The 16,018-nt window shown below is 42.8% G+C and overlaps 2 protein-coding genes across 2 annotated transcripts; both read right to left on the reverse strand.

The window, feature by feature from the left end:
- Positions 1 to 6,555: 6,555 nt before the first annotated feature.
- Positions 6,556 to 8,648, reverse strand: LOC129588926 (uncharacterized). Its single transcript, XM_055483346.1, has 2 exons — positions 8,125 to 8,648; positions 6,556 to 7,201 (listed from the first exon to the last, which is right to left on the reverse strand). The coding sequence occupies exons 1-2, from the start codon at positions 8,460 to 8,462 to the stop codon at positions 6,787 to 6,789; spliced, it is 753 nt and encodes a 250-aa protein (XP_055339321.1). The 5' UTR covers positions 8,463 to 8,648; the 3' UTR covers positions 6,556 to 6,786.
- Positions 8,649 to 9,369: 721 nt separating this feature from the next.
- On the reverse strand, positions 9,370 to 10,762 carry LOC129588927 (uncharacterized). Its single transcript, XM_055483348.1, has 2 exons — positions 10,391 to 10,762; positions 9,370 to 9,884 (listed from the first exon to the last, which is right to left on the reverse strand). The coding sequence occupies exons 1-2, from the start codon at positions 10,615 to 10,617 to the stop codon at positions 9,455 to 9,457; spliced, it is 657 nt and encodes a 218-aa protein (XP_055339323.1). The 5' UTR covers positions 10,618 to 10,762; the 3' UTR covers positions 9,370 to 9,454.
- Between the last annotated feature and the right edge of the window lie 5,256 nt (positions 10,763 to 16,018).

Below are 16,018 nucleotides of genomic sequence, written 5' to 3' on the forward strand. Positions count from 1 at the left end.
GATTAGTAGTTATTATGTTATGTGTTAATAAGCAGATTTAGTTACGAGTGTTAATAGCATAATAGTATAATAGGGGTTTACTCATGTGGTTATAATAGTGGTTTAGTTGTAGTACAGTAGGTGCTGGCTGCGGGCACGGGAATTCTGCGCGGGATTTGGCTTCGTGAAAATCTTACTCGCTTAACCCATAATTTTTCAACAAAAATATAGTAAAGTACTTAGAAAACTGCGAAATTATAATTGCTGTACTATATAATCCGCTAATGCTTTGCATTTAACATTACCATGAAGCACTTGCAAGTCATAGTAAAAAGAACAGAAGACGTGAGAATTTCTCTAATATTTTTCAACAAGAATTTATGTAATGGAGCCATTTCTATGTAACACAGCCACCTGAGCCACGTGGGAATTTCTGTAGTATACTCATGGCTAGCGGTTTCGGGATGGACCTGGAACTTCTAAGCAAGGTCTGATGCAAAAGTACTTGATGGCCGTTGGGAAACTATAAACGTTACGATCAAAAGGCGAGAATCATAAAAAAATTAAAAAATCCGTGCCCACCATCTACACCCGTGCGGACCCAAAAAGGTCACCCGTGTCCGAACTCAGTACACGTACCTAAACCCCGTGCAAACACCCGTGCACGCCGCATCGACCAAATAATTAAGCACCATAAACCACTACGCTTACAGAAGCGAAATAATGTAACAAGATCGTGTTTATCACTGACCATGTCAAGCGATCTGGCGCTTCGTCTCCCTTTTCCGGTTGGCTGTCAGCCTTCTCGATGCTGAATGGTTCACGGTGAATACCCTTCTTAAAAGCCCGTTTTTGAAATTCGGATGTTGGGAGTAAGTCCGCTTCCAAGTGCTTGTACGCAGGAATTATTTCGTACAAACCGGATTTAATTGTGGCATATTCGAACTCTTGAAGATCTTTTTTCGCAAAGATTTCCATATCTTTCACAAAACGATTAATGTCCCTCAAGCTGTTAAACCCTTTCTTAATTCTTTTGTTTGCACTTTCAACGGCGTTCTGGTTGTAATATCTGGCGCCGACATTTGCCGCTTTACGTGCTGCAGCCTGGCAAGTATAACATGCAGCTTTATTAATAATAATATAGCTTAATAAAAATAATATGCTACAAAAACTGAAATATGAAGCAGTATTTTTGCGGTTAAAAAGTATGAGTGAACAAGCAGTGCAAAACGAATTAATATCGTATACTATTTTACGAGTGAAGTAGTCAGTAAACGTTTGATTGAGTAATTCGTCGTCTTACCGAATAATGTTCCTGAAATAAGGGTGCTTTGCTTTTGAACAAGTATTCTGCCAGCTTGGCCCCGTTAGCATGCATTTCTCCCAACGTTAAGCGCAGTTGCTCTCCAGCTTTTTCGTAATCTTCCGGTGTTTCGCAGTCAATATACCCCGGTACTCTTTGGTCTCCGACAACACGCCCAAAAACAAGCGCGAGCACCTGGTCCTTGACATTCGACATTTTAAAGTCTTCCGCTTTTCGACTGATGTTGTCAATTGCGTGGATGATACAAAGAATATGTGGTACAGTTGGAAAAATTGTCTGGAATGCGCCATAAAGTGCCTGCAAAAATTAGCTCAAATGTTGTTCAATTATAAGGTTGCCTCCTGCTTTCGGCGGTACAATGCTTATATATTTGGTAAGTAATCCTACTGAATGTCGGGGATGAAATTACAATAGTTTACTACGACCACTGGCAACTTCCACTCAAATCTGTTTCTTAAATTTTCATTGGGAATATTACGTCTAATACTTACATATATGCAACCCACGTTCAATGTAAGCACACGTAAAAATATATGTACTTGTAAATAATATACTGCAAGCATAAAAACCTTCTACTTAAACATTCGCTTACTTAATCGCCGTCGGTTCCAAGAAACTTTGCCTTGGTAAGCTGGAGCCTGACATTTAAAAGCATAGCGGCCATCCGCTGATACGCTTCTCCCGTCTTTCCCTTGTGGATAAAGGTGACACCAATTATGACAGGACTGACCCGAGTTGTACGGTTGCGCAACATCAGGTGGCGCGTTACGACGGTGGTAACGTAGTATTCGCCCACATTAAATGTTGTATCCACAGACATTCCTGCAGCTGGTGCGAACCGCACTAGGTCGTCTAGCTGCGTGTCTAGAGCCAGCTTCACAATGAGATCCGGTGCAATAACCACTTCGCGTACGAACGCAGAACTTTTGCCGTGATTATCCATACAGGCCAGAATAACTGCGTTTAACTCCTCGTCTTTGGTCGGTTTTTGGGCTGCTTTGAAGTTGTAAATCGATTTGTGAGACGGAATTTGGGCAGTCGAAGCTAGATTCTCAATTGGACCGACTTCCTCCAAAATGTCAGCGCGAATAGTCGAAGCGTCTTTTCCACTTTCTAATTAAATATAGAAAATTCTGTGATGTTGCCTAGCATTTTAAAAATTCTGTAGTCATAGCTAATATATCAGATTTAAATAATATAGTAACGTTAGTGTACAATAAAGTTAATCAATTTGCTTACCACAACCCTTTTTAATCTTTTCTTTCGTGGATCCATACATTCGTTCATAAGGTTTTCCGGTTCGCTCTTTTCCGTGGCTGGTAATGGCGAACGATTTGTCTTCTTTATCGGAAAAGTAATATTGTAGGACAGCAAATCCCAGCTCGCGACAAAACACAATCACGCGTTTGAAGGTCGGTTCACTGAAGTTTGTATAGGTAAAACGGCGAAACTCCGTTCCCTCCGCTTCGTTCTAAAATATAATGTTTTAAGCATTACGGCTCGGTTGACGGATGACCTTTTGAAATCCGCATGGGATAGAGGGATGGTTTACGATGAAGCGTTATAATTTTTTGGTGAAGTCTGCTCATACCACCTTTGGCTGCTAGTACTACCTTTTGCACACCCATTTTAACTTTTAGGCTTGCAAAAATAATTATTCTGCCTAAAGTATTCTAGGAAACGTAGCGCACTGCCTGTTCATGTTTTTTTTCACTAACCGATGTATATACATCCGATCCGCTCCATCGGTAGAAATGAATGGTCTTCCCATTGCTTTGCTCCCATCGACCGTTGCTGTCCGATAACACATCTCCCGGACTTGCCAAACACGACAATTTGATAACAAAAAGTGATGTCCGCTGCACTTGATGTGGGACTCTGGTGGCCACTTTCACACCACGTTTCTGTTTCTTCGCTTTAAAAATCAGCTCGGCTGCGTAAAGGTTCGTAATGAACGAGAGGTGCTTGGTGCTGATTACGGGAATTCCGTCAGTCTCCTTGGTATCGCTGTCATCCACCACAGATATCTCTGCATCCTCCAAGCAGACAACGTCACTTTCGTCGCTACAAACGATAAAAATTAAAATCTAACAGGGCGAGTCTGCGGTACCGCGGACCACTTCCGGCCACACAGGACAGTCCCGTGCGGGTGGTGCGGTACCGCGGACCACTTCCGGCCACACAGGACAGTCCCGGGCGGGTGGTGCGGTAACGCGGACCACTTCCGGCCACACAGGACAGTCCCGGGCGGGTGGTGCGGTACCGCGGACCACTTCCGGCCACACAGGACAGTCCCGGGCGGGTGGTGCGGTACCGCGGACCACTTCCGGCCACACAGGACAGTCCCGGGCGGGTGGTGCGGTACCGCGGACCACTTCCGGCCACACGGGACAGTCCCGGGCGGGTGGTGCGGTACCGCAGACTACTTCCGGCCACACGGGACAGTCCCGTGCGGGTGGCGCGGTACCGCGGACCACTTCCGGCCACACGGGACAGTCCCGGGCTGGTGGTGCGGTACCGCGGACCATTTTATACTTTAGCAGGCAGCGAAGCTCCTGTAATGCGGCACCGCGCACTACTTCCGCCACCAATATTGCGTATTTTGATAGAAATGCAGTAGTGTGGGGTTGTTTAAAATGAATTACAGCGCGTGTACATGAATGCAGTACCTGCATGAACCCTCATGATCCTCTTCGGATTCAATGGTGGTGACTGTAATGTCGCGGTTTTCTGGATCTGTTACATCCCTAAAAACAGAGCCAAAAATAATAATATAACGATATTTTAATGATCTTTAAACTTTCTTTGATAGCGGAAAATGGTACAATTGCTAAGTAATTTAGTAAAATATAGCTTTTATTGCATTGCGTAAACCACGAAAAATTGAAAATGTTAATAATTTATTATTAATACAACTTATACAAGAACACAGACGCAACGTGGAAAATGGTACTTACGTTGGCGGTTGACTTTCATGGACGCTGTCGTCGTCCGTTTCATAAGTTTCGGGTCGCATGTTGCATCACTGCACTGTTTTAAATAGTGACTTCCGCATTCGGATGCGCAGTACAGTATCAGTGATTCACTTACTGTTCAATAGAATTACAGCAGATATTTTTTAACTGAATAGTGCAGGAAAAGCGAAGCGTTGAAATCTGCGACAGACTGCGCCGCTTACGGGTTTAGTAGTGTTTTACTTTCCGAAAACGTTAGTGTGATAGAATCATTTCACATACACGAAAGACAAAGAAAAGAAGCCGAAAACAAGTGCGCTGTTTGGCTTCCGATGTTTCCTTCAGCCGGTCTTCTCTGAGTCGCCTGCATAGTTCCAATCCTTCTTTCACAGAGAAACGAGAGGGTCAAGACCAGATCACACCTACGTGCGACAGCCTAGGAATTTGAAAGGCTTTTGTTTGTTGATGTTTGCCGCTTACGAATAATGCCGCTCTGTGCCCTAAAGTGGCAGACACTAGGCAGACACACAAGAACGCAGCAGAGGGATACCGCATACTCAGTCGTCGATCACGCTGGACGCTACACAAACTTCTCCCGAATAGGCTAAAATAATGTGTAGTGATACACATTTTTTATAGTGATACATGTGTAACGTGTATTTTTAATTGACCAAATGTGCAAGATAAAAGAACTTCAGAACCATTTAGAAAAGTGAAGGAGGGTCTGCTGAAGATAAATAAAAGAATCATTATTGTTACTTTTGACTATTTTTCTTGGAATTTCTAGGATGCCGTACGAAGCACTGCCTTACAGACTAAGCTTGCATACTGCCATTTAAAACAATAAGCCAGTTGAAAATTTGACCGGAAGTGCACTGTCAGTTGGCTGGCGGATTGCAGCAACCACTAGCCCCACTCCCAAAAGGTCACAGTCCCAATCATTCCCACGCCCAGTGTGGCACAGTCACATAAGGTCCCAGTCACATAGACTCACAGTCCCACCCAGTCCCACCCAGTCACAGTCACAGACTTTAGCAATACCCGTCTACCAAGTGCTCGGTTAGAAGATAAGTAATGCAAACGCTATTACATTATCAGTTTCTCAGGCAGTCTCTGGTAATGAGACTCAGCAGTATCGAACACTGCAATAAGACTGCGGAATTACATAAGTAAAGATTACTCGTTTGAAAAATGGAACAAGGAAAGCGGTTCCAATATCATCAGCCATCAGCAGGGGAAACCGTTCGCCAAGCCGATAGTTAGACCGGCTGATAGAACTGGCCGATATACTGACCAGTAGTGTAGAGCGAGTAATATACTTAGATTAATTACCAGTGTCGAGAATAAAGCGTGACAGGACAAAGGCAGTTGTTCAAAAAATGTGTCAAGAATATCATAAAGTATCAAAAAATATTTAGAAAAACGGTTTTGCCGAAGTCATAACGAGGTAGCGATAGTCTTCAAAAAAACGCTGAGCGCGCATTTAATAAATTAAGACTGGCGCCTCTAGTACAGCCAAATGGAACAGTCTTGTTAATAGTGAGTGGGTAAAAAAGGGTTTCTGCAGCATAACCTGAAATTTTTTTGTGGATATCGACAATATGTGCCGGCTTCGAAAATTATTTGCGCTCTACGAGTACTGTAATGGTGAATTACATGTAGGTACAACATAAAGCATTTCGAATAGAGCAGCATGGAATGCAGTAATAAACGGTACGAGTCGTACCGCAGTACAAAGCCGCCCATGTCTAGGCACGCCAATTTTTATCTACAGTATAACCCACCGCTGAATTTTGGGAAGAGCAAAATAAGAGCAGCAGTACTTTAAAGCGCGGAGAAACAATATTTCCACGAATATCTATCACATCACCGCGGCCACTATTCTTGACCTGTTTCTCTCGGGGATTTTAAAGGGCCTAGTGATTATTAGTGATTTATTACGCCTGTTGTGGGCGGTGTGTTGAAGACTTGGACACAGGTTAAACGTTGCTGCACATACAACAGACAGAACCTCCCCATGCAGACAAACATCAGGAAAAATACTTTGTACATAATTTGCGGATACCGCTGTGGCGCAAAGCAACGGTAGCATATAGCCATATACATACAAGCCCAACATACTGCTTCGAGAAAATAAAGGAAATGTCTAGTGTTTCCGTTTCCCTAAATATGTTGAGAAAGGCCACTTCATTGCGAGTACAGCTCTGCGCTTGTTGTTAACGCAAACTAGTCAAACGAAAAACGTCTAAATTTATACGTAATTATAAACAGCGAAAAAGCAGAGACAAAACCCCTTAGGTAAATTAATACGAGTGAAAACGAAAAGGAGTCTAAAGAAGACCTCCATCAAAGGCGCCGTAAACGGAAACTGAAAACGAATTACGCGCGTAAGATATGACCATGGATGTTGGACTGTTGTCGAAAATTGCCCACTTAAGAGTCCGCTCTACAAGCAAGTGTGTTGATTTTATTCAATATTTTTCTGCTTTTTCCCCTCAAACATAAAAAGAACATAAAAACAAAATCTGCTTAAAACTCTTCCCTAACAATCCGCTCTACCCGCATTCCGGGGACTAGCCAATAAGCAACAAGACCACCGACAACACAAACCCCGACAAACACCATGACACCAATGCGCACTGGCTGAACGTCACTGTAACGCAAAAGCAAACCACACACTACTGACGCTGCAAAGAGCACGATAACAAACGCGGCAAGAGCTTTCGGTATTCCAATAACATATCCGTTATTATCATAAAACGCCTGCAACCTCATCCACAACAGATCCCGAAAGTGTATCTTCCTTTTGAACGAGTCTTTCAGTTCAGAGTGTGCGGCATCCGGTGTCGACTTCGAAGACTGCAGTGCCAGTCTGCGCTGCTTTACGTGATCCAGACGCTGTTTCAGGTCGTCGTATTCCCTCAATTGCTCTTCAAACTTTTTGCTACAAAAATTTTCAAAGTAACACTTTCTTGACTAAGCTTCAAGAACGCGTAGAATGATTAGTGTACTCTGACGACACCTACTGTACATGGAATGTATCGCGCACTCTAGAAAATTTGTTTTTATCGTTTAATATCATCAAACAGACAAATAACTTGGAATGTTGGTGTGTCTTTTATGCGTGCAACATCCGCCCGACTATTATTGAAGAGGTTAGATATGGCGAATTAAAAAGGGGGTAAGCTGAAGATGTTTAAAGGCACCGGCACATATGCTATGAGGGTAATTCAGAACCAAAAAGAAAGTTCGTAACGTCCTGAAAACTTAAAATCAGTTATAAAATATGGGAGATATCCCATAAAACAGGATCTGATTTACCATGGAATTTTTCTTCTATTAGCCTACACCAAGCCCAAAGGATTTTTGGAAGTTTTAAGATGGGTTAAAAAATTTAAAAAGAAGCCGTGTAAAGGAAGGCAGTCATTAAGAATTCCGGGAAACAAGACGAAATTTATAGCATTACCCTGTAAAATTGAAAAATAACAGCATGAAAAAATGCCGATTTGAAGTCTTCTACGGACTTGAAGCTTTTTTACATGGAATTTTCGAAAAGATGAGATAACAACCTAACTTCGGACTGTATCCCATCAAATCATGGGCAGTGTATTAGCCCTTTTATTCGAGTTTAATTTCTCATGTCTCAGCAACCTGATCTCTCACGCCTAAAAGATTTTTTAGCCAATTTGTAAAATTGGCTGTCAAAATGACACCAAGCGATGTCAGGCAGCTGAAGTGCGCGAAAGTGCAAATGAAGCAGATGTATACGAAATCGCCACCAAGTACTTGAATTAACAGATTACAGCCTTAGTATATCATAATATAATTAAATTTTATTAGTAGCAAACGGTTTTCGAAGGTGCGTACCTTACAAATGGGAAGCAGCGAAAGACAGCCGTCATCTTCTCCTCATCCGTCAAAGAGGCCGCTTCGCTAAACTTGCCACGCAGGCACAGTAATTCTTCGGGGGTTGTGGCAGGGTTTTCGACGTCTTCCTGAGCCAGTTCCACTGCAAACAGTGCTAGCAGAATTGTCCCGAACAGACACATCGACAATGGCATTATAAGCACCATTACATTTAAAACAAAATCGGGTATAGTGAATGGCAAATATTTCGAAGTTTTGATGGGTAATATTATTTTGAAATGGAAGCCCAACAGCGGAAGTAAATTGTGCGACAAGAAAGATGCTGGTAACTTCAACATTTCTTGTGGAACATGATGAATAGTTCAATACGATGCAAGTGTGACGTGTCTACTGTATTGAAACACCACGCGCAGCCTACACAACCTGCTGTTAGTCTCATCGACGGCACACTTCTCGTATGCTAAAAATAGTCCTGCGTGCATACGATGTACTTCCGAGATCGGCAACGCGAGTACATGGATCGATTGCCCAGAGTGTGGATAGCTTTTCGGTCGGCAGCTAATGGTTTTAATACAGTGACAACGATGCAACCGTGATTATATTATGGCGTGTACTGTTGTACAATGTAATTAATGTGCAGGATTCTGTCTTTCCGTGTGCCCATAATAAATGTTTTATATAATCTAGATACATAATTTTGCCAGGACTCAGGATTACGCCACTGTTGGCGGCTTTTTGTTGCGATTTCGTTACATAACAAGCAAGGTCAAAATTAAGATGGTAAGTTATAACGCATATTACGCAAACTTGTACGCTATTTGATGAGCTTCCTTTCTCGCGCTTGTCCAAGTTACCTATTTTTTGTCCAAGTTACCTATTTTGCTATCCACACTCTGGGCAATCGATCCATGTACTCGCGTTGCCGATCTCGGAAGTACATCGTATGCACGCAGGACTATTTTTAGCATACGAGAAGTGTGCCGTCGATGAGACTAACAGCAGGTTGTGTAGGCTGCGCGTGGTGTTTCAATACAGTAGACACGTGCACTATTTGATGGTTTGTTGGACTTAATTCAAAGATCGCGAACCGACGGGCGCAATGTCCATTTTTTTGTTAACCATTGTATTCGTACTCTTCAAGTCTTCTCTCTATTTGTCAAGTGACCGTTGTAGAAAAGTAACTTGCTTTTTTACTTATCAATAGTACCCAACTTTCAATTTTAATGCGCTAAATAGGCAAATGTTTCGGTCTTATTTTATCAGTTCTCTTCTTTCTGTTATCACGAAGTACATGTATGTACATGGTAATCAACATAGAATTAGTTGCTATTTAAAGCTCCCCCTTAACAATCCGCTGAACGCGCATCATCCTAAGCACCAAATACGCAACAAGGCCACCAACAGTGCAAATTCCGAAGAACGCTACGATAACGATGTGCATTTGCTGACCGTGCAAGAGGCCAAACAAAAATTCACTCGCTGATGACGCCACTACAATAATCATGAGAAATGCGATAAACGCATTCGGTATTCCATGAATAAATCCGTAGGTAACAAAGAGTTCCACGTATTTCATATACAAAACATCCCAAACTCCAGGTTTCTCTCCAAATTGCTCTTTTAGAAATTCCATGATATCTTCAGCATTCTCAGGTCTCCAGGGGGAGATGAAAGACTCCCGCATCTTAACGCGCCGCTCCAATACATCCATCAACGGCTTCGCCTCTGTTAGTTCCGCCATTCTCGCTTCATACCTTTCCCTGCAAACTATACAATATCACAGTCCATTCGCTAATCTTCATGAAAATAAGAAAAAATGCTTTTTTCAGCACAGGATCGTATAATGACACTACTCCGCGTAGATTTACCGTTTTGAAATTTTAAGGTAAAATGTAAATTTTGGAGAAACTACTTTAAAAAATATATTGACATAGAACCGCCTAATGTCGTTAGTTATGCGCAATTCACAGCAAATTGTTAAGAAAAACCGGTAATGACCTCAGGGCCAATTTTAATTCGTCGCAGCTCAACAATCCCATTTTCCATTGCATTTCTAGGAAATTTGCAGCATATTTTTTACCTGACCAATTCTTTTCTGAAAAAAGAAACGCATAAACTTAATGACTGGAAGCTTATGCAAAAGTGCTAGACGCTAGTACAGACAGCTACGATATTATTCGGTAACTAACTGCTTTTAAAGCAAGTGTGGAGTATCGTGCGTAACCAAGATGACGGTTCTAGACAGTTCGCAGACCGCCGCACATACTTTAATAACGGGAAGCATTGAAATACAGCTTCCATCTTCTCTTCGTCGGTGAGAGTGGCCGCTTGGAGAAATTTATCATCAAGGCATAGCAGTTCTTCGTGGGTTGCTGTGGCGGTGTTTTGGGTGTCATGACTGTCATCCCGCAAAAGTTCCACGGCATCATCCGCAGATACTGCTGGCAAAAGCGCCCCAAACACGTACAACAACACTCGCATCTTGAATACCATTTCGCTTGAACTCAGAATAAAATACTGCAAGCAAGGATAGTATGAATTATCATAATGGTTGATAAAATTTTGAATTGGAAGCCCAAGAATGGAAGCACAAAACGCTACAAAAAACGCTCGGTAATTTTCACACTAACGGGTAGAACTAAATCGATACTGCAAGAGCGTTCCTCCACGCACCGTCTTCATAGCCTAACTTTACCCGTCGCTCGCAATAACGCTAGTCTTACACTCGTACTGTACGTACGTTGAGCACATGTATCATCGTTTACTGCTGTATGTTCCTCGGCTCGCACTGCTTCTACTATAATTATTATGAGATGCCGGCGACGGCAAGAATCGATTGCCAACTGCTATGCATACGGCAAGTATTTATTTTCCCATCGAAAATCGCTGTGCTACAGCGGCTGCAGTGTAAAATAGTAAATTTGTGCTACAGTTCTGAAATGTGAGCTGCACTATGTACTGTGTATGGCCAATTGCTTAAAGTCGTACCGGCACAAATTTTATAATATACTGTCTGAATTAATAAGGAAATATGTATGTAATTGTTAAGCCTTGGGCTGGCGCAAGAGGCTTCAAAAAATGCAAACTAAATCAACAAAAAAAACATTAAGGTGTACGTCTGTACCGACTGTACTTACATAATAATATGTCAATAGCATTAATGTTGGCCGCGACATGTAGCATGCACGACACGAATGCAATTTGCACATTGTTTATTGGTATCTTGCACTAGCCTGCATGCCAAGAAAAGAAAGAAAACAATCCAAAACGGCGTGAGAAATGCAGGAAAGCAAACGTGTGCACGGATACTATACCATACACCGGCATATTTCACTGAAATACTGCGCTATTAATGGCAGTGATAGATGCAGTTTCCTGTTGTTCTTCCAAGAACTGTGCTATATCTTTACCTGAGCCGTTGCTACCATCAGAAACTTACCGTTGTACTTATCATCCCTCAAAAGCTGTCTTTAAACTGCTTTTTCCCTGTTTTCTAACTGTTATTTGCCACAAAACCGTTGTACATTCAAAAGATTTTTGGAATTTCTTTGCATTGTTCTATCGTAGTAAGCGTCACAAAGTCAGCCACAAGACGGTTGTCCGTGGGATCCCAGCGTCGAGAGGGCGATTCCGTGAGGCATAGGCAAAAATGGCAGTGTAGAGGAATCCATGCCGCTGGCTACCGGGTGTGATCGACGTAGCACAGCCACTGCGCCATCGCCGCTGTTGGCGAAAATCAAGATACTGTACTTGAGCTTGATCCAACCAGGTAGGCGGCGGTGGGGCAGCTGTCCTGTGTGCAGAGGTTTCTCTTCTGACACAAGCCTGGTTTCAGAAACGTCGTACTGGCGACGAATTGTTGCCATGATGTTCATGACCGTAAGATCTACTGCACAGATGCGCCGCAGAAGCACTTGCGTACAAGACTAATCCAAGAACCCTAGTATAAGTTGGTATTTTCGCCACATCAGTGATTGCAAATTAGCATCTGATGTTGTCGTCTGACGACCACAGAAACGCGCTTACATTAAACCTAGTTTTAGTTTTCTTGACTGATATGGTCTTTGTGCTTTAATCTACCGAGTATTTTACAGAAATGCTGCGTATGGCATAATGAATCAACGACTTGAACATTTCTTTAGCGAACCCAAACGTCGAACACCAAAATTTATTGAAATGCATGTAGTCTACGGCTTTACAATAGATAAAATCATGCACATAACAATACACTTCATAGAACATAAAAATTAGTGTAAATGTGGTTATGTGGATAGTTAGTAAGCGGGAAGCCTTTGCAGAAGTCAATCTGATTTTAAATATGCAAAGGTCATAAATAAACTCAGTATACTCCTTTGCAATTCCTAATAATCCGTCGAGCGCACGTTACAGATTCAGGGTGCATCCATTAACTTAAGCAGCCTGCGAACGTGGAAGCATGCGCCAAAACTTCCCACTAAAGAGCAAACGGGCTAGCCGAGGGTTCATGTAGCACCATCGCACAACATACGCGACAATTCCAATCCAGTGCACGACCAAACCAATGCCCATGACAGAAGTAGCAATACGAAGCCAGCATTCCGGTTTCATCAAGAAGGTTTCTCATCTGTCGGTGGGATTGTCCCCAGACTGGCTTTTTTCGGACTGTTGTGGCACATCAACAACGCCGAGATGCTATTGGAGACGCCTCAGCAACATCTGCAATTCAACGACAACTTTTTCCTGCTGTTGCACGCGTCGTACACGTCGCCAACTTGCGCCTACAAAGCAGCGATACTTGGTTAAACCCGAGGAAAGAAAGGAACAAATGTTCGGAACGGATCCGATGCTGCCACAGGATTTGACGACAACTGAGGCGCATTTAAAGACATCTGAAGAATGCAAACTGGCTAGTTACTCTGCCTGCCCAGTGAGAGACGAACATATTTATGTTGTGCAGCACGTGCAAGTTCAAATTCGCATGCCAGTACGATTACCTCAAAAGCGGAAGACAGTGTACAAATGCTTCCATTTTTTCCTCGCCATCTTTTCCTAGCAGAAACTGTTCGTCCATGCACAATAGATCTTCGGATTTTGTTGTGCTATCTGCAGTGCTTCGCCCGACGCCGCAAAGTTGGTCAGGTTGTTCCGTTGCCAATAATACAGGCAAAAATACCCCAAACACACAGAACCTTATGTGCTGCATTTCGACTAAGATGGCTAGGGCAGTCAGAAAACACTTTTCAATACGAAAATTATTCACTACGTAAGAAATCGGTGGTACTTTATGGACGCGCGACGATTGTTGGTGTATGCATAGGTTCTACTCGATCGCAACCGTTTTACCGCCATCTGTCTCGTTCATAGCGGGTATGTTGACATAAGCTTCCGCCGCGGAAGGGCACTCTGCACCGACGTGCTTCCAGCAATGTCTTTTTTTCATCTGAGTACATTTTGTACAACTATCCGTTGCCAAGAGCACTGTCGGCGCTGTCGACGAGTAAGCGATCCTTCGGTTTCTTTTGATGATAGATGGCGTTACAAGCTAGTGCAGCGATGCTTACCAGCATAACAAAGGCGTTCTTATTATATGATAAAAAATCACACAACCTGTCTGCGTTGTCTAGATAGGAGTACTTGAAGCGGTAAAAATACAGGGTTACAGGTGCAAAATACTGGGTGATTGAACAAAACGTCGAGCAAAAGATTGAACATATACGAGCTATATTTTCAGATTGAGGCGTATTCTGTTTCGATGTGCGTTTATTTTTCGCGAAAAGTGGTTGGAAGAAAATTAAGTTTATCATTTTTTTGTATGTTTTAAAAAAAGACTGCCTCATAAAGATTGCTTGTTATTGGCTACGTATGATTATGAAAAGGTTTTGGTACTGCTATTGTAAGTACAACTCAATGCAGAACGCTAAAGCTACTGTCCACTACAATCCAAATGAGTCAAAAAGTTAGTTCTTTCACTCATTTGACCCTGTAGCACAATAACTTTGGTCCTTGAAACATTTATTTATAAGATCTTTTTTTTTCTGTGAGACCAGTTTGTGGTACATCTTGTTGGGACCAGCATGGCTACCGCAGCGGAAGTTGAGCTTAACCCTCGCTCCGGTCTGCAAATGCTCGCCAACGTGCATTTTTCTATTAAAATCTGTTTTATTCGAATATTGGTACAAAGCTAAGGTTGCACCTGTATAGTCATACTTATTAAACGTCTGCAACCGTCCAAAACGACCGGTCGTCTGAGACGACCGACGGTCGTTTCAGCCTCTAAACCGTCCGAAGCGACCGGGGGTCGCCAAAACGACCGCCGTTAATTTTGCCCTACCAGTTTTTTTCGCTCTTTCAGTCGCAAACAAAACAAATGAATGTAATTTCGTATCCGGTCGTTCCGGACACGAAATCACACTCCGGCAGGAACGAGTGGATACGAAGTTACACTCCGGCCGGAACGACCGGATACGAAATTACATTCATTCGTTTTGTTTGCGACTAAAAGAGCGAAAAAAACTGGTAGGGCAAAATTTACGGCGGTCGTTTTGGCGGACCCTGGTCGTTTCGGACGGTTTAGAGGCGGAAATGACCGGCGGTCGTCTCAAACGGCCGGTCGTTTTGGACGGTTACAAATGTCCCTGCAATAATTATAAGGTATGAAATTTATTGTTAGTCAAAAGTCAAAACACTTCCTTAATGATCCGCTGCACTCGAGGGAGTATCCAGCCAATAGCCCAGACACGGACAATGTACACCAAGAAAGCCACCATAAGAGCAATGTATATTCGCCGACTGCCGTAGCGGCGCCAGAGCACAATACCAAGTACTGATACCAACATGCTGATGACAAAAACCACTGACACAGTATTTAGCATCTCAGGAGCCCATCCAGGACTGTTCCAGAACGTTAGCAGCCGCACCCACACGATGTCCCAAGCACCTAATGCATCTTTCCGTAGCTCTAGTGATTCAACATTTACGGCATTCCATGGGAAACACGAAGATTGCTGTGCGGTTGCTAAGACAAGCAGCTTCTCGATGCGCTCGTTGCTCAGCTCCAGATCGGCGATACGTTGTTTCACCTGAATCCATGTTGTAATCTTTTCCCTGCACAACGCATACATAATCACGATTTCCTCGTTAAAATGAAAAGGAGGAGCGAAATCGATAGATTCCGACTATGCCATTTTAATTTGGTTTATATAGGGATTTAAATAGAAATTCAAGTAAAATTAACGGCTGGAAGCAAATAGCATTAATCAGGGAAAAGAAATCTGCACTCGGTGTAGTTAAAAACTAGTATAATCAAATTTGTGGCCCAAAAGCTTTTTCGTTCAGGCATGACCTAATCCAGATAGGTTTGGAAACAGTCGATGGTTCTGTACGCATCCTTAGGTAGCTTGAGTTCATTCCACAAACTAGCCGTCAGGAAAGAAAAGCTCCGTTCGCTTGAAAAAGTCCGTCTATCAGATAATTCCGTCCCAGTTGGCTCCACACCATATGGATGTTCTTCCAACGCCGTTATTTGCCTCGTTCTACCTGCAACACAATCAGAAGCAGAAGATTTCTCGCGAAATTTGAAAAACCTGCTTCCATAAGGAAGCAGACCAAATAACAGTTTGTACATCAGTACCAATGATTTTCGTATTCGGCAGAGCAACAGAGATTTATACCCGGCTTTCTTAAGCGTATCTGGGTATTCAAAAGTACACGGCCCGAGTCGAATGGTTTTCAAAAATCTGTATTGACAATCTTCTATCGCGTCTACCAACAACTTTTGCTGGTAAAATGTAACAGTGCTGCCATATTCGGCTATCGGTCTCACAACTGAATCGTACAGTCTCCTTCGTGCAGCACTATTCTGAAACGGGAAAAGCGCATTTAGATACCGTATCCGTTTTTTCATACGACTGGCTAA

This window comes from Paramacrobiotus metropolitanus, unplaced genomic scaffold (genome assembly GCF_019649055.1).
Source record: "Paramacrobiotus metropolitanus isolate TYO unplaced genomic scaffold, Prichtersi_v1.0 Parri_scaffold0000032, whole genome shotgun sequence".
Classification (NCBI taxonomy): domain Eukaryota; kingdom Metazoa; phylum Tardigrada; class Eutardigrada; order Parachela; family Macrobiotidae; genus Paramacrobiotus; species Paramacrobiotus metropolitanus.

What these genes read in the sequence shown, in the direction of transcription:
- LOC129588927 (XM_055483348.1), bottom strand. Translation starts at nt 10,617, where the DNA reads ATGGTATTCAAGATGCGAGTGTTGTTGTACGTGTTTGGGGCGCTTTTG. An exon ending in CAATGCTTCCCGTTATTAAA is followed by an intron (nt 9,885 to 10,390) that starts GTATGTGCGGCG and finishes TATAGTTTGCAG; the next exon opens with GGAAAGGTATGAAGCGAGAA.
- LOC129588926 (XM_055483346.1), bottom strand. Translation starts at nt 8,462, where the DNA reads ATGTTGAAGTTACCAGCATCTTTCTTGTCGCACAATTTACTTCCGCTG. An exon ending in CGCTGCTTCCCATTTGTAAG is followed by an intron (nt 7,202 to 8,124) that starts GTACGCACCTTC and finishes AAATTTTTGTAG; the next exon opens with CAAAAAGTTTGAAGAGCAAT.